Source organism: Narcine bancroftii, chromosome 14, assembly GCF_036971445.1.
Source record: "Narcine bancroftii isolate sNarBan1 chromosome 14, sNarBan1.hap1, whole genome shotgun sequence".
Lineage (NCBI taxonomy): Eukaryota > Metazoa > Chordata > Chondrichthyes > Torpediniformes > Narcinidae > Narcine > Narcine bancroftii.
The window spans coordinates 56,878,975-56,904,132 of NC_091482.1; the positions used below are offsets into that span (position 1 = coordinate 56,878,975).

Here is a 25,158-nt window from a genome sequence, read left to right on the forward strand (position 1 = left end):
CCAGTTGCAGAGAAGGGAAAGAGAAGTATTGCTTCACTTGGAAACCTTGTTTGGGGCCCCGAGAGGTGTGGGCGCAAGTGTGGCACTTCCTGTGGTGATAGTGGGAAGGGTTGAGTGGACAAGACAGAGTAGCGTGTTGTGACCCATCGAGGACAGTTTATCCACCAGCCTCTGAGGTATGATGGTGTTGAAGTCAGTGAATAACAGCCTGACAATATAATGCATCATTCTCTTGGTGGGTCAGGATGGAATGGAGTGTCAAAACTATTGCATCATCTGTGGACCTTTTTGGACGGTAGGCTGGAACATACGATTTGATGTGTTCGCTTATGATCCTAGAGGTCAGTGCCACTGGGCTGTAGTCATTCAGACCAGTTTATTGGCGTTCTCTTTGGCACCAAGATGATGGTGACTGCCTTAAATCCTGCGGGAACAGTAGACAGCTGCAGGGCGATGGAGGAGGGCAAGTGCGACCTGGTGTAGTGATGGAAGCAGATGCAACAGTCGTGTTTAAAAGGATCAATGAAGAGAAGGATGCATATCATATGCTTTAATGCAATTGGGCATGATATTCAGCGAAGACACAAGTCGAAGAGCCAGCTTCTCTGAGTAAAACTTGAAGGGTGGAAAAGAATGCAAATTTATGATGTTCTCGTATCCTGAAAACATAAGAAGTAGGAGCAGCGTGAAACACGAAAGTCTGCAGACACTGGGATTGTGGTTTAAAAGAAACACAGGAGGACTCAGCTGGTCTTTCCAGCGTCCAAAAGATCTATTTCTAACGTTTTGGGTCTGAGCTCTTCTTCAAGGATTAAGAAGATAAAGGCAGAAGCAGGAAGAGTCAGGTGTTCATTGGATATGATAAGGGACGAGGTAAAACGTTTGAGCCAAAGGATACAGGCAAACGGGAGAGATGCTGCTCCTTCAAACTGCAGCCATGGGAATGACTGAGCAGAACCCATTGCGCAGACTCCCAGGCTCTGGCGCGATTGGTCCAGAGCGGCGATAGTTCGGCGCTCGTGATTGGCGGGCACCCTTTCCCGTGAGCGCCCACCGCCCAATCGCAGAGCGCCACACTGATTCCGGGGGGGGGGGGAGGGGGGGTGTGCGCACTTTCGCTTCGCCCCCTCGCGCGCTCTCTCTCTCCCCGGGAGTGCGTGGCGGCCGGGCTGAGGAGACGGGCGCGACGGAGTGGGTGCCTGCCGAGCGACACGGTGCAGCCGCCGCCATGATCCGCCTCCTGCTCTTCGCCTGCTCGGTCGGCGCGGCGCTGGCCAGCGACGTGATCGAGCTGACGGACGACGACTTCGAGGAGCAGATGGATGGCCACGAACTGGCCCTGGTCGAGTTCTTCGCTCCGTGGTGAGTGGAGCGGGCCCGGATCCCGAGCGGGCTGAGGCCGTGATGGAGAAGGGCATCCGGCGTCGCCCTGAGCGGGAGCCGGCCGCTCGAGACTCTTGGGCCCCGCCCAGGCCGCCGAAAGCCTGCGTTGTGTTGACCCGTGGGGGTAGAGCCCGGTGAACGGGTCGCGTCCACCCAATGGATCGGGTGTGAAGGAACTTGCGAGGGGTGCATTTCGGATCCTGTAGTTCCCTCCATTGATCCCTCCCCTATCGTGCCACCCAGGGGAACTACATTACCCAGGGTGCCTCGGAGTGAGGCTGCGCCGCACTGAAAACGGAAGTGATGGGCACGCGGGCTCGTGGCAGCCCTCGATTGGTTCTCCTGGAGTTGGTGGCCAGATCTCATTGGTCATGCTGGCGTGGGGCTTGATCTGGATCAGTGGTTTGCAACTGCTCCCTTACACTCGCATTCCACCTTAAGCAATCTCTATGCCATTGGTGCTCTGTGATTAAACCTGAGTAAGATGGGAAGAGAAGGTTGAGAATCACTGCTCTGGACCCAGTTATTACTGAAATATTTTTGCTTGAGAAAAATTGTCATTGGCTCATTTCCTTTGGAGTGATGCAACCGTGGGCACGAGTCAATGAGGGACGATTAAAAGCGGTGGTTTTCAAACTTTCCACGCATGTACCACTTTAAGCAATCCCTTACTAATCACAGAGCACTTGTGACATAGGGATGCCTTAATGTGAGCAGATTGAGAACCACTAATTCTAGAGCCGTGGTTCCCAACCTTTTTCTTTCCACTCACATCCCACTTTTAAGTATTCTTTATGCCATCGGTGCTCTGTGATCAGTAAGGGATTGCTTAAGGTGGGATGTGGGTGGAAAGAAAAAAGTTGTTAATCGTACCTCATTGACTCGTGACGTGCACAGTTTCCTTACTCTAAAGGAAATAGGCCAGTGACAATTTTTCTCAAGCAAAATATTTCAGTAACAATTGGATCTAGAGCAGTGATTCTTAACCTTACTAATCACAGAGCACTGATGGTATAGGGATTACTTAAAGTGGCAGGTGAGTGGAAAGAAAAAGGTTGGGAACTCCTGTTCTAGAGGCTGCATTGGTCGTGGAGTTCTGGTCTGGGCATCGGGGCAATTGCTGGGACATTGACACACCTGCATGGCTTTCAGCAGCAAAATGCAGATACTATGGTTTAAGTGAAAGCACAATACCAGAGAAACTCAGCAAGTCAAACAATGCAGTTTATGTAGCAAAGATAAAGATACATAACCAATGCTTTTGTTGGCTGTGTCCACATTTTGATCATACCTTGATGAAGGTCTCAGGCCCAAAACACTTGTTATGTATCTTTACCTTTTGCTCCGTAGAGGTAGAGCCCGCCCGGTAAATGGGTCGCGTCCACCTAACGGATCGGGTCGGGTGGGGTGGAACTTGTGAATGGAGCATTTCGGAACCTGTCGTTCCCCTCCATTGATCCCCCTCCCCAACAGTTTGACCTGCGGATATATTGAAATTATGAAGCCAAATACAGTCTGTTGAAGAAAAGTGGTGGAAGAAATTGACAAAAGTTACGGCATGAAACAGGTCACTGTGGGGGTGACCTGCCTAGTTCTGCAGATTGTGTTTGGCTTCAGATTTCAACACTGGCAGTGTCCTGTGTCTTTAGATGAATTGTATGTTTTTAATTAATAACAGTTGTACAGTGAACGATTACAATGTTGAGTAGTTAATGAGCACAGCTCGAGTTTACTTAATCTTTTCAACTGCAATCTAGTTATTCTTTAGCAAGATATTTATTAATTGGGAGGGTGAGTGGCAGATAAAGGCTCTAAATATTTAGCATTAAGTACCTCTTGCACAATAGTACTCTTTCAGTGAAAGCCTGTGGCTGAACCTACAAGTTAACATTCAATGCTTCATGTAAGAGGGTGCTCGGATCCTCTTTGCAAAATCCTTGCAATATCTTGCTATGAGATTCCAGTTTTTCACGTTTCCTGAATTAAATTCTACTTGCCATGCTCAACCTGTCTGTTTCCAGAGATTTCATTGCATCCACGTCTCTTAGATTTGTAATGCTTGTCTAAATGATCTCAGTTCATCACCAGCAGACTTGGTCGTGAAATAAAAAAGCTCAGTGGTGGAAATAATTGAGAATGAGCCCCTGGCATGATTATCTTTGGCATAGTACTTGTATGTCCTTTCCCAAAAGATTATTTTCTAAAATAATGTTTAAAATGCAATTTAATGAATAAGCTCTTCCACAGTATCACCACATTTGCCATTCATTCACTGACTGGTTTATTTTGAAATCAAACTCCTTCCCCCTTGATTTATTCTGACTAAGTGGGAGGCTGCCCACAACATCATAATAGAACTGTCACATCTCTTAATTTTGGGTTTTCAAGCGAAACTGTATTTCAGAATTAGAATTTATTGTTATGAAATTTGGTGTTTGCAGCATCCTAGTGTAAACATTCATGCGATCATCTTACAACATGACTATAAATTTTTAAAAAATAGTTGGTTCATGGATTATTCAGGAATCTGATGGCAGTGGGGAAGAAGCTGTTATTGTGCCATTTAGTGCTAATCTTTAGGCTCCTATATCTTTTTCCTGATAGTAGCAGAGTGAAGGGGACATGGCTTGGGTGGTGGGGGTCTTTGAGGATAGAGGCTGCTTATTTAAGACACTGCCTCATGTAGATGTCCTCGATGGAGTGAAGTCACAGGCCGAGTTAACTACCCTCTGGAGTTTATTCTTGTCCTGAGAGTTGGCGCCTCTGTTCCTTACAGTGATGCAACTAGCCAGAATGATCTCCATGGTACACCAGTGGAAGTTTGAGTTTTTTCAGTGATGTACCGAATCTCCTCAGACACCTCATCAAATAGAGCGCCGCTGGTGAGCTTTCTTTGTGATTGCATCAACGTGGATTTGTATAATTATTTCTTGTGTTCCACATATTCCATTTCCTGGGTGATGAATGTCACAACAAATTTTCTGTATGGATGTCGTCTGAAAAAAAACAATCAAATAATATATAACTGTTGGACTAGATTTTGGTTCGATTTCAGGTCTTATAAATGCAAACATGCATTAGTTTGCTGAAAAAAATCATAAAATTGACAACCCTCCCAAACCCTGGGTTCAGTCGAGTTGTTTCAAAATAAAACTGAAATTCACTTGATTTTGAATTACTAAGAGTATGACTTTTGATTTATAATGTGAATTAGTCTCTATTTAAAATTGGATAATTTGCAAATAGATGTCCAGTCACTGTTCCAGTGACTATCAGTGAGAAGCTTAGAACTTGTGGTTGATCTGATTACAGTATCTGATTTGTAATGCCATTAGTTGGATAATTGTAAATATTTTACTGACTATTTTGGATTTTTTATGTACAATCTCGCCATGTTGTACTGTCACATTGATCTTTGCTTTGTGAATGCTCTGATTTTTGTGCAATGACGTAGGTTGCATTGGGCTGAGAATTGTGTAGAGTGAGGGAGCAAGAATGAAATCTGTCCTCTTGTACCTTTATGATGAACTCAACAAACAGTATGGTAGTCACCTATGTGCTATTTTATTAAATAATTGTGACAGTAAAACTGAAAGAGAAAGTTAAAATGTATCATGCGCTGAAACTTTGAAAAGGATCAAAATGTAGATAAGTTGCTAGCATTCAGAGACTCAAAAGAAAGAAAGCATCAAACAATTCCAGGCAGATTTGCAAGCACTGAAACTTCAATGCTGTCTGTTTGGATAAAAGGAAAAGAAAAATGAGCCATTGATGCATGAATGTGTTGGAGATTTGGAGAGTTGCCTTAAATTCTACAAACCCTATTTAATGCAAAAGTGGCAAATTATTTTAAGTACACATCTTGAATTGGGAGGATGAAGTTTTGTAAATTTGTAATCCTTCATGCTGCTGTTGTTCCATGGCGCAGGTACTCGGAGCGGTAATTCACCAAAGAGGAACACTAAACCATACAACTCCTCAATCTAGTACACTCTACTTTCAAAGATTGTTGATTAAAATTAATGAGACTATCAATGATGCCCATTGCATATTAGTTTAAATTGGTAAAGATTTAATGTTGCTCCATGACCTGGGATAAACCAAGGAAAAGGATTGGGTAGCTCGGGATGTGTATTTGTATATGACATTTCCAAATAAGCTTAAAGAACAGGAAATATAGATCTACTGATTCTCTAATCAGATACAGTAGTCACTGGTATGTATTTTAATTTTATGTAGACACTTGAGCTTTTCTTAAACTTAGTGTAGCATTGATCGTCTGATACGACCAGAAAGACCTAATGTTTCATAAAAAAAGTCATTTCTGAAGTTTGTCTGCTTGTAGATTAAGGCATCTAGTCAGTATTGTGAATCATTCACCATTAATATGTATGCATCTAATAATGAACTTCAGTTTGCTTTTGAACCTGTGTGAGATTGGAAATTTACTTTTGGAAATCTTTATTAATTAGGAAGACTTTTTTTGTAGTGACATTGAGTAACAACCACAGCAGTATATTGTTGTCACATAGCTGGATAACAGCATTTAGCTATTCACTCTGGTTTTGAATTGCACTCTCAAGGAATTGCTGTACTGTTTATTTAAGGGTAATTTAAACTGGCAACCATGTAGTTGTATAAATATCTGAGATGGGTTAGAATAAATGCTACAATGTGCTGACTTGGCTTGTTTTGACATGCTTTACATTTGGAAAATCAGTGAGTGGGCAGTTGTATATAATTTAAATGACAAATTTCAATAAAAAAAGTTGAAGATTAATGTATGTTCTCATCTTAGATAAAATGCAACAGGAATCACAAATCTTAGACATTTGAGATTAAAGGCAAGATCATTGCTACCATTGGTTGCATTGTGTAATTGAAAAAGTCGACTCTTGAGACAACTGTGAGCTTCATATCAGCCTACCTACTCGTTTGTATAATCTTTAGAGTTCACAAATTTAATTCACTTTCTTTGTCTATGAAGTAAAACTAAAACTCAACACAGGAATTCAGCAGGTCAAGCAGGAGAAAAAGAACATTTCATTCCCACAGATGCTGCTTGATTTGCTGAGTTCCTGCAGCAGATTGTGTTTGGCTTCAATCTCCTGTGTGTCTCTGGACAACTGATTGTGCCATGGTAATACAGTAATTCTGTCTAAAATCAGCCAAGTTTCTTGGAATTGAGAAGGTGCTCTGCTTTTGGGTCCAAGGTGGCTCGAGAGGACTGTGTGAGTAATTCAGACTCTTCCTCAGATGGGACAGGCAGGTAATAGTTTGTCCGGTAGTATGGATCTTCCATCCGATTATGCAGAGCTTCAAGGTTCTCAACACCATCACGTGCTTGAAAAGCTTCCATTTTAACTTTTGTGACCATCTTGAATTGATTTCAAGATAAATAAAAATGATCACAAATTATGAAACTTAAATTTTCTCCATGATCTCCTTGGTTTTGATTGAATCGAAGTATTGTAGGAAGAAAAAAAAACTAGTCAGTAGTAAATTTCACATAAGTTGTGGAACTCTGGTCAATAGTTCTGTCTCCCAACTGCTGAGTTGAGTTGAATTAATATTACCCTGTGTCACAAGTTCCTGGAAAATAAAACAAGTCCCCTGGATCACTTGATCTCTATTACCCAATCAGCATCCTTTTTATTTTTTTTATTTTTTTTTTCAGATTTATTGTCAGAGTACATACATGACAACACATACAACCCTGAGATTCCTTTTTCCTGCAGCAGAATTACCATTAATTGGTCGTGCAAAAAATAAACTACACAGTAAACAGAGAACGAATGTAAACACACTGTGCAATAGAGAGAACAAAAGAAAATCAATAAAGTGCAAAATTAAGTGTCTTTAATGAGTCTCTAAGTTTGTTGTTGAGGACTCTGATGGTGGAGGGGTAGCAGCTGTTCCTGAATCTATGCCTCTTCCCTAATGGCAGCAGCGAGAACAGAGCTTGTGCTGGGCGGCATGGGTCTTTAATTAATGATTGCTGCTGCTCTCCGATGGCAGCATTTCCTGTAGGTGTACTCAATAGTGGGGAGGGTTTTGCCTGTGATATCCTGGGCTGTGTCCACTACTTGACCTTGAGTGACACCAACTAACGTAATGAGCAAAGCTGCAGTTTCTTTTTTTTTTAATTTTTTTATTTTTCACACCATAAATCACATTAGCCATGATATACACTTTTTCTTTTTCACGCATATACAGTGACTTTTTCTCCCCCCCCCTCCTCCCAAGCCACCCCCCCACCCCCTCTCACCCAATCAGCATCCTGATTTCAAATCCAACTGTCCAAGTCACCTGACTCCAATTGCCAGAGCAGCCTTCACATAAAATCCTTGCTGAAGTCTGCTACAGTATCATCATTTCTCAAACTGAAAATTCTGCAAGAACCAGGCGAAAAAAGTAGGATGAGGGATGGTGTTTCAGCATGTAAGATGGAGAATATTGGACAGGACTAGGATTGAATTGATGGTGTAGATTCAAGGCTCTCTTCCGTTGGGCAAAATAGTGACGGTATTCAAAATTGCTGCTTCGCTTCATATGGCACAGAAACTAGAGCCTTGGTCATGTTTTTTGACCATCTGCACCATCCCTTCGTATCTAAGTCAGTTCCAGATTTCAACACTTGCTAAGTTTAAAAAATGATGGGCAGCTTGAACCTATGTCCTTTTGTTTTTGTTACCTTTTCCATAGGGGAAATGGTCTATCTGTGGCTTTTATAATTTTGTATATTGTTTATCAGGTGACGTCCAGCCTCCCTTGCTCCAAGAGAAACACCCATCATATTTAAGCTCTCTGCATAATTAAAGTCCTCCAATCCAGGCAACAACCAGATAAATTTCTGCATTCTCTCCAGCACACCCTTTCTGTGATGTGGTAACAAGAACTGAATACAAAATGCTGGTTAGACCACACCTGGAGTAATTTGCTGCATTGATTTGGAATTGTTCTTGACTTCTTGTGCTGCTTGTGTTGAATCTCTAAATCTTGGTTTCTGTAAACTGCTGGTGCAGGTCAAATGTGGGAACATGGGCCACAAGGCAAATTAGTTAATGAGATTACCATGTAATGTGCTTAATATCTTTTTGTATCATAAGGAACTATGAAATGCATCTGGCAATATATAGAGTAACATTTCAGCAAAAAACCCTTGTTTCTTGTAAGCACTTTATTATCCCAGACAAGAATCCTGATCTAGCCTAACATTGTGAATACGTAAGTGTCCGGTCAGCTCACGTTGTAAATGTAAAGAATTTCCTTCACTCTCTGCAGGTGTGGCCATTGCAAGCGGTTGGCCCCAGAATATGAAGCTGCTGCCACTAGGTTGAAAGGAAAAGTTCCCCTAATTAAAGTGAGTCACTGTATATATCTGCATGAACTGAATTATTACTGATTGTAAAATATTGTGTTGCCAGCTGATTAGCAGCTGTGCATTGCTGAGAAATGGAAATCTTAAAGAACGATAACTGGATGTGGAAATGTATGTCTAATAAATGAAATACTTAGTTATAGTGATGGCTGAAACAAACGTGCTCTGGATGTTAACGTTTTTGCAGTTTGAATAGTATCTAGGATGAATAGGACCAATGCTTTAAAACTAGTTGAATGCTGTGCTCTAACTTTAAGAGTATATAATTAGAAATTTAAAATTAATCAACAGAATCGCAGATTGTGTATAAATTCTGGTATATCCAACAGAGAATCTTGCTTTAAGCCACAATGTTATCTCCTACTCCAAATCTGTTGGAGGATCATTATGGTTTGGCAAAAATAAGGGCTACATTTTGGTTATGAGCAGGGGATTGCATAAGCGTTCTTTAAGATCTGGAAGTGAGGTGATGGTTCCTTGTGAATAACATTTTTTTGAAAATAAATGTTTTAGTCTGGTAGAATAGTGGGGAGTTTAGAAATTAAACATTGAACTGTGTATAAAGGGATATTTCGAATACTAATTGACACTTTGTTAGTACTTTGAGGCTTTTGCTTTCCAATATATTTGCTAATGTAGGTGGCTTGAGTTTGATTTCGTAATGGACTGCATTTTGCATTAAAGTGAGAGCTGTGTTTGAAAGGATCACAGTTGAAAAATGTATATGGTACCATAATTAAGAAAATGATCAGATAATTGCATTTCGCCAGTTCTTGTTCCACATGGTTACATTGATGTATTTCTTGTTTTATTTGTGAATTTATTGAACTGTGAATGTTGATGTAATATGGACAGTCATTATTGGATTTTAAATCTTGTGTTATTCATATTAAGTACAAACTTGCAATATTGAATTTGTATTTTTGAGTAGTTCAGGATTCTGATGTGCCATATTTTGATGATTCTAACAAGGTTGACTGCACTGCAAATACAAACACGTGTAGCAAGTATGGAGTCAGTGGGTATCCGACTTTGAAGATATTCCGCGAAGGTGAAGATTCTGGGTCATACGATGGTCCTAGAACAGCAGGTAAGATTCCTTCATGCATGTGAGCTGTTGCTTAAGAAATATTTGGTCACTGTCTGTACTCTGGTTTAAACCTTGGTGTGCACATGAAGGTGCTATTCAAATTCTGCTCGGACATTCTCTAATTTTCCCATTCAGTGCTATTTTGCCTGTGAATCTGTTGCCATGATTCCATTCCCATAAAATACTGCTGCATTTGCCGTTTCCAACTCTTGAGGCAGTTGATCTGATGCCCAGATAAAAGGAACCACTCTTCACTCGTTACTGTGGATCACAAATGCTTCTTGTCCTGTGTTAATTTGGTTACCCCTCCCCTCCCCCCCCCCCCCCCCCCCCCCCCCCCTCCCCCGGTAGAGTGCTCTTCAGCCTTGTTGGCATACATGCTCCTTCCAGCTGTCATGGAAAATTGTGCAATGAATTTCACACATGTTCGATTTCATCCAGTTAAAATCTTTGCCTCCAAATCATGCCTTCAATCCAGCTAATCCATGTCTTGGATCTCTGTGGAGAGATTGCACTTTTTCACCTCTATGATGTCTGCCATTTTCCCATTCTTCCCATTCCAGATCTGCAGTTGATGTCATGGCTAGGCATCTTTTGGTGATGACTCATGTGGCATTTTGTTCTTATGCATGAAGCAAGATCATTTAAACACGTCTTACACTCATTGTTCCAAACCTTGCTGACCACCTTCAGCTCCTGAATTCAGTTTGCCACCAGTTAAAACTCCAGTCTTTCTTTTGCTGCAACAACAGTCCAAAGATGTTTTGCATTTCTTTTACTCTGGCCTGTTGTAGTCCTGTATGAGGTGCCATCGATTAAGTGATGGGTGTGTATTTTGTCAGGTTTATTTGGTGTTTCTTTGGGCTTTATCACACTCACTCACTTGGTTCTGAGGCTCCTGTATCAATGTAGTAACTGTACTATCTGATATATTTGCACAGATGGGATTGTCAGCCATCTGAAGAAACAGGCAGGACCCAGCTCGGAAGAAGTTAAAACGCTGGAAGAATTGGAGAGATTTATTAATAACGCTGATGCTTCAGTCATTGGTAAGTAGCTGACAGAAACATTTTTTTGTTCCTGATTAATTATTTAATTAACTCTAATCAGACATGTCAAGTTTATTGTCATCTGATGAACAAGTACAAACGGTGTCCTCCAGTCCTCAGTGCAAACATGCAGACAATACGTATGCAGGCCAAGTATTTCATGTACACAAATAAATAGGTAGCTCCAGAGTGGTGTTGAATTTCTATAGATGTACTATTGCGAGCGTGCTGACAAAACAGTATTTTGGTGTGGTTTAGAAATTGTTCTGCACAAGATAGGAAGGCACTTCAGCAGGGATTTAAAACTGCCCAATGGATTGTTGGAATGCAATTGCCTACTATCAAATCTATCTATAGGGGACTGGAATATCATTAAAGAAGCAACATACCCTAACCATGAACTATATACTCCTCTACCATCGGGCAGACATTATAGGAGCCTTCACTCGAGAACTACCAGACTTAAAAAGAGCTTTTTTTTTTAACGAAGCTGTGATAAAGTTTGTCCTGGGTAAACTTGTACCTCTCACTTTGTTCATTTTAGATTAGTCACAGTGTTCGAGAAAATAAGACACCCACACCGAGAGCAGTTCAGTTTATACAAATGTTTATTACTAATTCAAAAGCTGATTTCAAAGTACAATATGCAAGCCCTTCCCAATTATACTAATCAATGCCTGGACTGGTCCCAACTGCCGAAGCGAGGCAATGACCGCACACTTGTAGTAGGTGGTCGGGGTGCCGGTCGGTAGCAGCTTCTCCACCTCCCCCGACGTTAGCTGGACTCTAGAAGTTCTTCTTGCTGAGAGACTTTCCACACCTCAGAGAGTCTCCACTTCAGCAGTGGGACCATGGCTTATATTACCCCAAAAATTGTTTACTCATAGCTTATCTCTGAATAAATGATTTAATTATCTTCAAGGTCTCCTGACAGTCTGCGACCAACAAAAGACAACTGCATCTCTGGGCCTCATGGTGTAAATTAGATTATCTCTTCCTATTCAACTGCTTCCCTGGGCCCCATGGTAGAATTTAGATAATGTCTTCTGATGCAACTACATCCCTTATTGCATAAGTTGGTCTAAATTCTCCATTACAATGTTAAACACCAATTCATGGCATTGAGCGGCACTGTACTTGTATTTCAGAATCATTAATTTTTTAACAATTTATTTTAGTCTTATTGTACATGGTTTATTGTGTGTGTGTTTTTTATTTTATGTGTTTATTGTATCATATTCTGTTTTGTATTCTGGTCAATGCTAATCATGTTTAATTGGTATACCAGCATAATGACAATAAAGTGTAACACATTTAGTTTCATGAATATGAGAGTCTTGGATATTTAGTGTGAGCAGCTCTTTTGGTTGTTCAGCATCCTCATTGCCTGCAGGAAAAACCTGTTCCTCAACCTGGTGGTGCTGGCCCAGATACTCCTATATCTCTTTCCCAACGGGAGCAGCTGAAAGATGCTGTGCAGTGTGGAAGGCTGTCCTCAATGATCAGGACCCGAAGTGGCCACTGCAACCTCGTGTGCCACCATCGTGAAAAATCTTCCAACGTATGTAGGTTTGGACCCATTGCAAATAAAAGCTGTTGTGTCCAACTAGAAAATACATTTGTACAAAGGGTTGTTTTGTGGAGCTAGAACATCATATGATCCTGTTGAGTTATTCGTAGGATGAGCATGTCTTCTGTACTGTGGTTGGCATACAAATATAGCAGGTCTTGTATTTTTATCTAATGCTGGTTCGAAATTAGTGTATTTTTATTGGCCTTGAACTTGCATTGGTGTGTGAAGGAAGTGGAAAAGAATGAAGATGCATTACTTAAAATCTTGCTCTTGATGCTGACTTCTCGATGGTTAATTAGTGTGAGTAAAATGTACATGCTTATTTTGCAGGTTTCTTTACGGACCTTGACAGTACACCCCAGGCAGATTTTCTTAAAGCTGCAAGTGCAATGAGGGAGAACTACCGTTTTGCTCACACCAACACAGAAGAACTAATTAAAAAATATGAAATTAAGGATGAGTATGTGCTGATATAAATTTTAAACATATTTTCCAATTTTAAAAAGCAGTGTTTAAAAGATTTTTAATGCACCTAGATTTTTATGACTGAAGAAAAAAAAAGTCTTGCACTCAAGATCCAGTACAAGCAACAGTTTTGCCATTTTAATAGATGCTAATCTACATGTGGCTTTCTTAGGGTGGAGTGTTTCATTCGGATGTTAACATTTAAACTATTGCACTTGCTTTGAATTTTAAAGCATTAACAAGGATTAAAGTCACTTGCATATTATTATATTGTGAATACTTATTTCTTCACTTCCTAACTTTTGTTTTTGAGTAGTTTCCTGTCTTTATCTCAGTGCAAGACACATTTTCAGACTATTCCGATTTGAATGGGCAGTGATCAAGTTTGTCGTCTTGGGATTTTTAAAAAAAAACTTTCTTGAACCATGCAATTTGGTTCCTAGTTGCAATTGAGAAATGCTTTCTATTTGGATTATGGTAGATGCCAGAAGATGGGTTTTCCCTGATTGGAGAATCTTGAACCAGGGACCAGTTTTGGAGGTGTTTAGAATTGAGATGGACTTGCACTGCGGATTATGGAGTTTTGGAATTCTGTCAGTGCTATGGTTGCTAAGTTAATTCATATATTAAAATGGATTTTTGGGGTCTAAAAAAAATGGAAGTATATGGATGTAGAAAGGCAAAGTAAATTCAAACTTCCTTCAGCCATTGTCCTATTGAATGGGAAACAGGCTCTTGCTCTTGCCACAGGATTTAGCATCAGCCACGGTTGATAGCACCTCTGCTTCGAAGTTGCAAGGTTTTGGTTTCAGTACCCATTCCAGACACTTGAATGCTGAAGTTTACACAAATGTTTTGAGCATTAGAGTACCAGAGTATTATGTGGTTCATTTCACATTGAAGTTAAAGGTATTTTTGAAGAGAAAAAGATGGTCGTGGTGACCTGGCTAGGATATCTCAATATTTTATCACTAACTTATTTTTATCACTAATTTATTAAATTATTTTGGCTAGGCTATCTCAATATTTTATCACTAACTTATTTTTGTGATTGGACAACAACCTTCTTGGAGAAGACCGCAGAGCCCACCTCACTGACAAAATACAAAGGAGGAAAAACCCAACCCCAACCAACCAATTTTCCCTTGCAACCGTGTCTGCCTGTCCCGCATCGGACTTTTCAGCCACAAACGAGCCTGCAGCTGACGTGGACATTACCCCTCCATAAATCTTCGTCCGCGAAGCCAAGCCAAAGAAAGAAATCCAGCCTATACTTTCATGTCATGATGGGCAATGTGAAACAAACAATTGCGCAGTATGAATAAATATTCGAGCTTTGACTTAACAAAAAACAACCTGGAGGTTACTATTTGATTTTTGAACCCTTGTCATGTGTTATACAGGGACAGATTTTTTAAAAATCATTAACTTTGTAGTAAATCTTGGTTCGTGGGGAATGGGGTATGTTTGCCACATTAAAACCAATATTTTGCTAGCAATGTGTTAGAAATAATGTTAAATTTCTGAATTTGAAATTTAGTTATAAGCTTCTTCCCATTAAAGCAAGTTTCTTTTCACTATCTAATAATTAGTACTTGAAACATGTTATTTTCCTGGTGGTGATTTGTTAATGATTATAAAACTGCTTTGTAGGATGAAATAGTTTGAAGTGGGAATGATTGAATCCTGTAAATTTACTACTTTGGTAACTGTTAAATAAGGGAAAAAATGAGGAGTTGTATTATGTACTAATGCATCTCAGCAGCTATATTTCAATGATTAAAATGAAGTGATACAGGTACACGATCCTTTATCCGGATATCTAAAATCCGGAAAGCTCCAAAATCTGGCAAGTGGGGACCAGTGGATGGGGTAAGTGGAGGCGGCCGGGGGATCGTGGTTGGGGAAGGTGGCCGGGAGGGGGGGGCATCAGGGCGGCTAAAGGACCGGTGGACGGGGGAGTTGTCCGGGTGGCCGAGGGACCGTGTTGGGGGAGATGGCCGAGGGACCACGATCGGGGGAGGCGGCTGGGGGACTGGAATGGATACTGCAGCACAATTTGGGTGGGCTTTCCGAAATCTGGAAAAATTCAGAACACACTGTCTCCCAAGGGTTTTGGATAAAGGATCGTGTACCTGTACTATTTAGTTCCAAAAATAAACTTTGGGGCCAACTAAAGTAATGATCATAGCAAATTATCTTGAATTGCTGTGCACTGGTTTAACATGGACACTTTTCAGTTTTCTTGCTAAATCATGAGTCTAACTCCATTTTCATTTTTTTATATATAAATAGAGGTATTATCTTGTTCCGACCTCCAAGATTAGCAAACAAGTTCGAAAGCAGTACTGTACAGTTCACTGAAGCAAAGTTCTCAAATGCAAAAATTAAAAAATTTGTTCAAGACAACATGTAAGTTTGAATCCTGCGATTACATTTTATGGCTGTGTTTGTAGTTGTTGCAGAGAAAAAAATAAATTAGAATGGTAAAATAGCAAGTTTATGGTCACATTAAGGGACTTCAAAACTGACGTTGAAAGGGAAAATAATTGCGCAAATGAGTTGATTGATCATCTTGCCTTTCGTTGGCAATGTATCGCACAAAATTTCCACACTAATCTGAAGAAATTATCTTTTTGTTCCTATGAGTTCATATGCATATTTGAGTCTAAGCTTTTGAAGTGAGTCATAAATTTATTCCATGTTAAAAAAATTTTATGAAATCTAGAACATTCTTAATGTGCATAATTTTCTTCAGTGAATGAATCACGATTTGTGCACACCTTCTAAAGAATGCACTTGGTTAGTGGGATGTGTACCTTCCCAATTCTTATCTAGAATGAAATTACTTGGTTTATATTCTTCCTCCTTTTAAACAGATATGAAATTACGGTTTATATTCTTCCTCCTTTTAAACAGATATGAAATTACTTGGTTTATATTCTTCCTCCTTTTAAACAGATATGAAATTACTTGGTTTATATTCTTCCTCCTTTTAAACAGATATGCATTTCTCCTTTGCTGTGGTCCTATTCCCCTGGTTTAGATATTTAGTGATCAGTAATAAATCTGATATTTTTGACCTGTTGTAAACTGGTAAGATGAATGCATGATTTTTATTTCCCAACATGATTGAAGCAAATTTAAAAAAAAAAAGGTGCAATGTTTGTTACTGGACAAAATCCTGAGACACCTTGGAGAGGTAGGCCTGTTGATGTAGAACACTGCCAGTAAATGTTGAGTCTGACCTCAGTTTTGCCATGTTTACCTGGGCCATATTACGTGCAAGTGATTTTGTTGGGGGGACAGAAAGAATATATAATTTTTAACATGTCTATTGTGAGTTCTGCCATTGTGTAATATCGTTTTTGGTAAATATTGCATTCACTTAATTGCAGCTTTGGTATCTGCCCTTTTATGACTGAAGATAATAAAGACCAGTTCAAGGGAAAGGATCTGCTGCTTGTATATTATGATGTGGATTATGAAAAGAATCCAAAGGGATCCAACTACTGGAGAAATAGGTATCGGCTACATGGTGAATCAGTTGAATGTTTTGAATATTTGAACATTTACTGCAACCTGTTTAAAGTTTACAATATCTAGTGTTTGGTATAATTTTATTGCAGGATTCAATCAAGTTTTAGTGAATAAGATTGAATCTTTTTGTCACTCTTGTTCTCTAGACTGAATCTGTGAACAGATATGCCGATAATGAAATATATAATGACCTTCTGATACAATTGATACAGGGCTAATGTTTTAAGTCTTGATAAATACAGGTTTTCCCTTGTATATTTTGAGTGTTTTTTTTTACCTAGTACTGCTTTGTTTAATTTTTACATTTGATAATAGAACAGTTTTGGATTCGAGGACAATTTGCAGTTACCAGTGGCCGCAATACTTTTTTCAATTAAACTCTTTAAATACAGGACTGGAGGTTTAATCATATAAATACAGCATTGAAATGTGCCTTTTGGCTTGCCATGTTCATACCAACTATCAAATACCAATTCTGTGCAGATAACTTGGCCTGTAGCCGTCTATGCCTTGGTGATCTCGACATTTATTAAATGTTTTGAGAGTACATGACTTTTGTTTAATAGGGTAGTGTATTTTGGATTCCAATGACATTGTGAATGATAAAGAAAGGCATTGCTGCTTAGTTTAAACCTTTTGTCCTCTTGGAAAAAGGTGATCTTGAAAAATGGGAGAACTGTTAATTCAAACTGTTCTTTAAAGTTTTCTTACTAGTGCAGTATTATTTTACACTTATCCCAATTGGTGTACAAGGCCTGGTATTTGAACTTGTGCTTTGCTTCTCATTGAACAGAGTGATGAAGGTTGCTCAGAAGTTCCTGGATGCAGGCGAGAAGCTGCATTTTGCTGTTGCCAGCCATAAAACCTTTGGTCACGAGCTTTCAGAATTTGGATTGGATTCTGTTGGCGGTGACATCCCTGTTGTAGCAATCAGAACTGCAAAAGATGAAAAATATGTGATGCAAGAGGAGTTCTCGTAAGTATTTTAATCTTTGTTGTGGAGTGATACATTTTAAATTAAAATATTGCCATTTTAGAATAGTTTTTTTTGAGACCTAGACGGTCTCGGGCCCTTTCAGCCCACAAGCCCTTGCTGCCCAATTGACCTACAACCTTTGGTACATTTTGAACTGCAGGAGGAAACTGGAGCACCCAGAGGAAACCCATGCAGACATGGGGATAATGTACAATTCGAATGCCAGTCCCGATCACTGGGTTATAATGGAATTGTGCAAACTGTGTCGCCTCTATGCTAACCGTGCCACTGTTTTCTCTAATCCTATGAAGTTAGTTCAAAAGTTTACTTTTAAAATCAAAGTGATGCATTGTTCAAATTAAATATTTTGGGATGCCTATATACAATAGAAACATGCAGAAATTGAGGCAGTTTTATTGGCACATGTAATTAATAATACATACATAGCCATAATTTATACAAATAAAAAAAATTAATGATTTTATAACTCCACCCCCCCCTCTCCCAATAGATACAAGAAAGAAAGTCACCTGGATACATCTACATTACATTCTAAAAATATTATCTCCTACAACTATACTTATGCCCAGTAAATATGAAATAACTGAAAAAATGTATTACCTAAAATACTTGATCAAAGTTTAATTCTATAAACATATAATAAAATTATATATAAAATAAACTAAACTAATAATAGTTTAAATTTAAAAATAATGAAATAAAGTGAGTTGAGGCTGGGGAGTGACAAAGGGTAATTTATAATTTAACAATTAGTTTAATAAGTAATTATAAAGTTATAACACTAATCTTTTGCATATATGGAAACCAAATTTTCTGGAAGACTTCATATTGATTCCTTAAATTATATGTAATCTTTTCCAGGGTAATTTTTATATTGGTGGCAAATTTTAAAATGTTTTGTGCAGTCTTTTTAAAATTAGTTCTCTGCTACATTAAAGGCCCATGATTTTGTGCTTAAGTGTACTTGCCAGGTTTTGTGGATCCAAATATAATCTCGGATTTAAACTTTAATTGTGCACAGCTTCATTAGGGACTTGCTTAAATTAGTAAAATTAATGTTTTTGTAAATGGATCTTTTTTCTTTCTTAGGCGTGATGGAAAAGCATTGGAGCGTTTTCTTGAAGACTACTTTGCTGGAAAACTTAAACGTTACCTTAAGTCTGAGCCAATACCGGAGACTAATGATGGCCCTGTGAAGGTTGGTCTCTTGAATGATTCTTGCTCCTTATTTGTATGAAAGCTAGTTTGCTTGACAGCACAGTGAATTTATACCATGTTAAAAATCTAAATTTATCAGTAATAAATTATACACTGGACATCAGGTAGAATTTGTTAAATTTGCATTACCAGTGGCCAGAAAGTGTATTGCAGTTGCTTGGAAATCTGATTCATACTTGAGTTTGGAATGACAGAATGGGAAAATGTACAGTTGTGTTTCTCCTCAAGAAAATTATATATAAGGAAAAAATATACATTTTTTACAAATTTAGCACCCATATCTACAATTTTTTTTAGATTTCTAAATGTTCTTTGCCTCTGTGTGGAATCCCATTAACGATGAAATTGATATGAATTTTAGATTAGATGCATTTTAACACTTTCAACTTTCTTATTACTTTCTTGTTACTTTTTTTCTTTTCTATTATGAATTTTAGATTAGATGGATTTAACACTTTCAGCTTTCTTATTACTTGTTACTTTTTCTTTTCTATTCTACACTTTTGGGGATGGTGGTGGCAAGGGGTGTTGGGATATTATCAAGTATTTGATACTCATGATATCATGGTTAAAAAATTTTAAATATTCAAAAAAATATAAAATTATACTATCCAACACTGCAAATTACAGTAATAACATTGGGTATTGAATTCATATCTTCTAAAGGAACACTTTTGTTTATTTTGATACCAAGAAGTAATTTTCTTAAGAGAGTACATTGCAATAGGTGGATTCTTTCCCCAAATATGGCCATCTTGTAATTTGGTTGGAGGATGAAACAATAATGTAGTTTTAAAATTTTTTTAATCTCTGTCAGTCTGATTTGAAATTCAGATGTGAGTCCAGCATTTATTGTCCATCTCTGGAACTGGCTTGCTGGGCTCTTGCAGCAGATAGATGAGAAGAGGTCACATTGTGGTTGATCTGCAGTCAGGAAAGCCAAATCGGGTAACAATAATAATGTGCTCTCTTTGAACAATCTGAGTTTCGAGCTCACCATTTATTGGTGTGAGCTTTTTAATTCCAGATTTGACATATCTGCTCAGTTTTATCTTCTAAAATTTATTGTTCACTTCTGCATTTAACCTGGTTTACAAACTTTCTTCTTGCAACAGATTGTAGTCGCTGAGAATTTTGATGACGTTGTAAATGATGAAACAAAGGATGTCTTGATTGAATTTTATGCCCCTTGGTGTGGCCATTGCAAGAGCCTTGAACCCAAGTACAAGGAGCTTGCAGATAAGGTTAGAATTTGTTCTTTTGTCCTTTTTGGTTGTGAAAGCAGATCTTCCTCACTTGTGTGGTTTTAAAAATGCCTTACTGTATTTTATCTCAATCAGGTGAGCAGTGATTCCAATATTATCATTGCAAAGATGGATGCTACTGCGAATGATGTGCCTTCACCATATCAAGTCCAAGGGTATGAGCAGTAAAATGGTCATTCTGCTGTTTCAAATTAAAGTCTCCATTTAGAGTGACTCATTTTTTTTTCCTAAACATTTAGGTTCCCCACAATTTATTTTTCACCAATGGATAAAAAGAAGAGTCCAAAGAAATATGAGGTATGCTTTCTAATATGTTTTGTTCAAAATAATGACAGCTTTGTCACCTTTGGTGCCAAAAATGTGTGTGGTAAAGGTTTGTTTAACATACCACTGTTGGATTTTATTGTGATTATTTTTGCAGGGTGTTGTATCATTCAACCAAAGACTCTGTTGTCTCCTGTATCCATGCCATCTGCATAACTGGGACGAGGAAAAAAAACTTAACAACAGTGCAATTCGACATAACTGATAAATTGCACCGTTTTCTCATAGCAGATTTGTCTTCCAGCATCAGGATCTTTTGGGTTATAATCTAACATAATTTCTTGAACCAACTGAAAGTTAAATGGCGATGCACAATGGCCACCTAAAATAGCATTGCTGAGGAGTTGGAAACTGCCTGCGTTTATGGGGATTGGGATTTTTTATTTGTGGCTCGTCTTTTTTTTTTTTGGAATGATTTCATAAAATATTGTGCAGATGGTAGAAACTTTTAATTTCTCATCTTGGTAGGAAAATGATTTTCTTTGGGAGTTGGAGACTCTTGAAAATTCCAGAGGCAATGCCAATTGCCAGAGATTTTGGCAAGATTTTTTTTGAAGACTTCTCCACTCCACCTCTTCTAATGGGAGGGAGGAATAGACCCCAAGTTCTGATTCCACTACTTTAGTAAGTAGACCTCCATTCTTGGATATTGAGGACCATGTGCAAAGAAGGGTTAAACCTCCAACTCTGTCACCAGCTTGGTGTTGGTAGTTGTGCATTGAATAGCTAGACATTTTACAGTGACCTGAAGCATGATGGCTTCCGAAGCGAAACGGAGAAAATGCATATGTATGGTGTATTTGCATTCCTTGCAGGTTTGGAGAGGGCTTTTGTGTGGCTTGAGCAGTACATTTAGAATTGAAATCCAAAATAGCCCTGTGCTGAAGGTGATTGTTCAATTACATGGCTTAAGTTTACTGTGTTCCTCACATTTTTTTTCTCTCTGTATCCACATGCATCATACAGAAAATTGGCAGCTCACATCTTTTTCAAACAATGCATGAACATTTGTCTAGGGTTAGGTGCTGTTCTGTTTTCACTTTTGCAGATTAGGTATCCCTTTTTCTTGTCTTTCCTCTGTTTATTAACAGGGACAGAAACCAGCAGCCTAACTTGTTGGTGTTGGTGATAACAGCTAGTCAGAAAATTCTGAGCTTGAACTTGGCTCTTTTTGTAGCTTCACATTTCTTTAAAAAATTTGATGCATTTGAGAATTTCAGGATTATATCCAATCTATGTTTGTCTGCTGGTTCCACATCAAATTGTACAAAGCAAGGATGCAGGAACAATTTTTTCTCTCTGCTTTGTTTGGGGACGAAAATTGATTTTTTTAAAACCCAAAAGTATCCACCACAACCTGGGTAAGACTGATGACCCTCTTGTGCATGTTTCTTCAAATAGAAAATCCACTCTGTTCTGTGAACCTTTTTTTAAGTAGCCACCTGAGATAATTTATTGTAAGGGATTCTGTCTTCAATAATGCAAGTTTATGCTGATATATTTGGACATTTTTAAAGACATAGTTCGTTTTGGAAAGGGTATGTGTTTACTTTGAACTCTTTTGAGTCCATATTGAGCAATGCAAAAGATGTGGTAACTAGTTTACATTTTTAAGGTGTTCAAAATCCTAGTTAATCAACAAGTGTGTTCTTCATTCAGGGAGGCCGTGAGGTTAATGACTTCATAAGCTACTTGAAGAAAGAATCAACACATCCTCTGGCTGCAGTGGTAGAAGAAAAGAAATCTAAGAAGAAGAAGAAGGACAGGGAAGACTTGTAAATGACTGGAAGCAACTCAGATGCTAACGTTGTTTTGCAAGGAGTAATTGGAACCGGGGTTGGGTTAGAGATTTGGTGGTGGTATAGTCACTTTCTAAGAGGATCAACAGTCTGCCATACCAGTCCCATTTCTGTATCAATTTTACAATGCACTATCAATGAGTTACTGAAACGAAAGGGGGAAGAAATTCAGGTTTTGTTTTGGTCTTATTTTGTACTGGTGAATGTTTTTGTACACTTTGAACAATAAACCCCTTTAAACCAAACTGATTGCAATGCACTGTATTGCAGAGTAACTTGTAGCATGTTGTACATTTTTAATCAGATGGGGTTTTAATTGCAAGTAAATATGTAGTATGATGAAACTATTTTGTTGAATAAGTGCAGGTACAACATTTCATGCTTTAATTGCAATACTAGGAACTACAAACAAATTGTCTGCTAGGCAAACATTCAAGTGATTACATTTGTTATCCAGGCCTAAACATTCTGTATTTTTAATTTCCTGCATGAAAATTTGAATCTACTAATGGTTGCAGGAAACTGAGGTGTAGTGCCCCTTTTTTCTTCCCTGATTTATTTTGTGGATGATCTAATACAAGCATATTAGCCAAAATGGTGACCAGTGACAGTGGTTGTTGAGCCAGGGTTTTGGAACGTACTTCAGCATATTTGTGTTGAACCTATTTCTTTTGGTTTCCTAGTTTTAACATCTCAGCCACTGACTGCCCATAATCCTGAATCAGGATGGGAAAATATCAACAAATTGTTGGTTTGTGTAATGCCTCCCATTTATGGTAATCAGTTATTTCCTTTCACAGTATTTGGAATTCATGTGAGAAAATAGAGCTCTGGCTTTCTTAGTCTGATTGCTACTCACTTCAAAACTGATCTGTGTTCAGCCAGGAATGATGTTTCACTGCTCTCAGTCTGACCTGACACTTTTGACCATGATTCATTTTTCAATTTTTGGCTCAAACAAAATACTTCACTAGTTTATGATATAAAAATGATTAAATCTTTCCTTTAAAGATCAATACTTGGGCCCTTCTGTTTCTAGATGTGATTGCCTGTAGACAAACTGGTTATACTACTCTGGATGGATGATATCAGTGTACAGGAGTATCCTCTTCCAAATGTGCTTTAGAAGGAATAACTTAGAGGATCCCAAAATGACACAAATTAAGTGGAATTGGGAGAAGCTGGGGAATGTGTGAAAGCATAGGATTGAAGGTGTTTAATGTGGATAATTGAAAAGTTCTGATAAATGTGAAGGAGTTGAAGGGTGGGTGAGGAGAAGGCTGTCCTTAAGGTAACTGGGGAAAAAAAAGCAGGGATTCTAGAGCATAAGATCTTAAATATACAAAGGTGTAGGTGCAAGTCACAATGGGTTGAAGTGCACAAAGTATCTGATAAAATGAGATCTTGGAGCCTAGGTGGTTAGTGAAGTAGTGCTTGTGTCTTTAACCTATTGTCAGTTTAGAAAGAGCAGATAAGATCCTTATCTATTTGTAATTTAACAAGATGGATTATTCAAGAGTAGAATCGAAGCTCAGTTGTGGACATTAGAACTGCAAAATGCTGGGTGAATTAAACAGTGAAAGTTGAGGTATAACTGCTTACGTTTTTTATAACGATGTGATAGTTCTGGATAAGCTTTAATTTCTGCTAGTCGATGATGGAAAGCATTGATTTGGACTCAATGCTCCACCTCTTGGTATGAAATTATTCTGATGAACAAGTGCAGGTACAATGCTTCAATTACAAATTTGAGGTGGTAATTGCAATACTAGGAGCTAGAAAAATGTCTGCTGGTAGGGTATGCATCAAATAAGAATCATGGCAACTTTGATACAGTCAAAAATTGCTGAATAATAAATAATTGTTTCCAAAGGCCTTAAAATAGTATTTCTACAATTACCTAGAAAATAATTTTAAAAATTTCTGCTCTAACTGATTAATAAAACCCCCATGTGAAACAAACGAGTTATAATTGGAGGTAAAACATTGGAACTCTACTGAATCTAATTGTTAAAAATGATTGAGAAAGATCATCATAAACTTAAAATGGCAGGCAATGTGGCCAAATTAAAAGTGTAAGACTCCTAAAAAGTTATTTTTTCCCCAATAACCAGATTCTGATCTCACCTACTCTGCTCCAAATGTAAAATTTTGGTTACAGGCATATTCCATTTTTTGGGAACCTATTTCCAAAACATGTTAGCAATATTGAGGGTCGATAACTTTACAGAGGGGTTTTGAAGACTCAAATTGAATTATTTTCCCAAATGTTGTCACTGAAATATTAATGAATAAATGCAGACTTGACTAGTTAATGTCCAAAAAAGTGATTACAGAATAGAGCAAATTTGAAGCAAGATGTGAATTTAATTCTATTCACTAATATGGCATAGTCTTGAAAAAAATGTTTAGGGCAAGATAGCCTGGATAAATAACAATTCAATATTTATGTAGTAACTTTGGCACAGAAATCGCACTATTCTACTTTTATCTTTTGGGAAAATCTGGTACTCCTGATTTGTGGACTATGGAGTCCTGTAACTGCTGGAGTATTCACCTGCACAGTTCAGTGATGAGATCCAGTAATTCCTGCTCCTCCATTTGTGCTGCTTTGCAAACTTCACTGTGAAATAAAAACTCAAGGCATTTATGAACCACCTTACTTCTGCTGTAAAATAAATCACTGAACATTGCCACGTTTTGTGTCCTGAGTTTTCAATTGCGTAGAAAACTGCTCAAGTTGTCATTCCTAAAGAACTTTTCAAATTCCATGGGATTTTAAATAAAATGTATTTGCTTATTCAAAGTTGTCTTTCATACTTTACCCAGTAATTTTGTACAGTTGCTAGTCTTTTGTGCTCTGTAAGATGTTAAAAATTCTGTATAGTTGCTGTTTAATCTGGTTGTTAAATTTTTTGTCATCTCTACAAGTACAACCCGACAAAACGGCATTGAAGACATTACCAGAAACCCCACCCCCGAACTGAAGAATAATATTAAATGGATCTTGCTGCAACAATTTTATTGCAGATGAGTTCAAGTGATGTTGCCATTGAATCCAGGGAGTTTGTAAC

General features: G+C 38.3%; 1 protein-coding gene across 1 annotated transcript; it reads left to right on the forward strand.

Annotated features, from left to right (window-relative positions):
* Nucleotides 1–1,081: 1,081 nt before the first annotated feature.
* Nucleotides 1,082–24,777, forward strand: pdia3 (protein disulfide isomerase family A, member 3). Its single transcript, XM_069911810.1, has 13 exons — nt 1,082–1,362; nt 8,668–8,746; nt 9,737–9,854; nt 10,796–10,903; nt 12,807–12,936; nt 15,237–15,353; nt 16,340–16,465; nt 17,275–17,457; nt 18,568–18,676; nt 19,812–19,940; nt 20,037–20,116; nt 20,201–20,258; nt 21,945–24,777. Exons 1-13 carry the CDS (start codon nt 1,229–1,231, stop codon nt 22,062–22,064), a joined length of 1,491 nt encoding a protein of 496 aa, XP_069767911.1. The 5' UTR covers nt 1,082–1,228; the 3' UTR covers nt 22,065–24,777.
* The last annotated feature ends 381 nt before the right edge of the window (nt 24,778–25,158 follow it).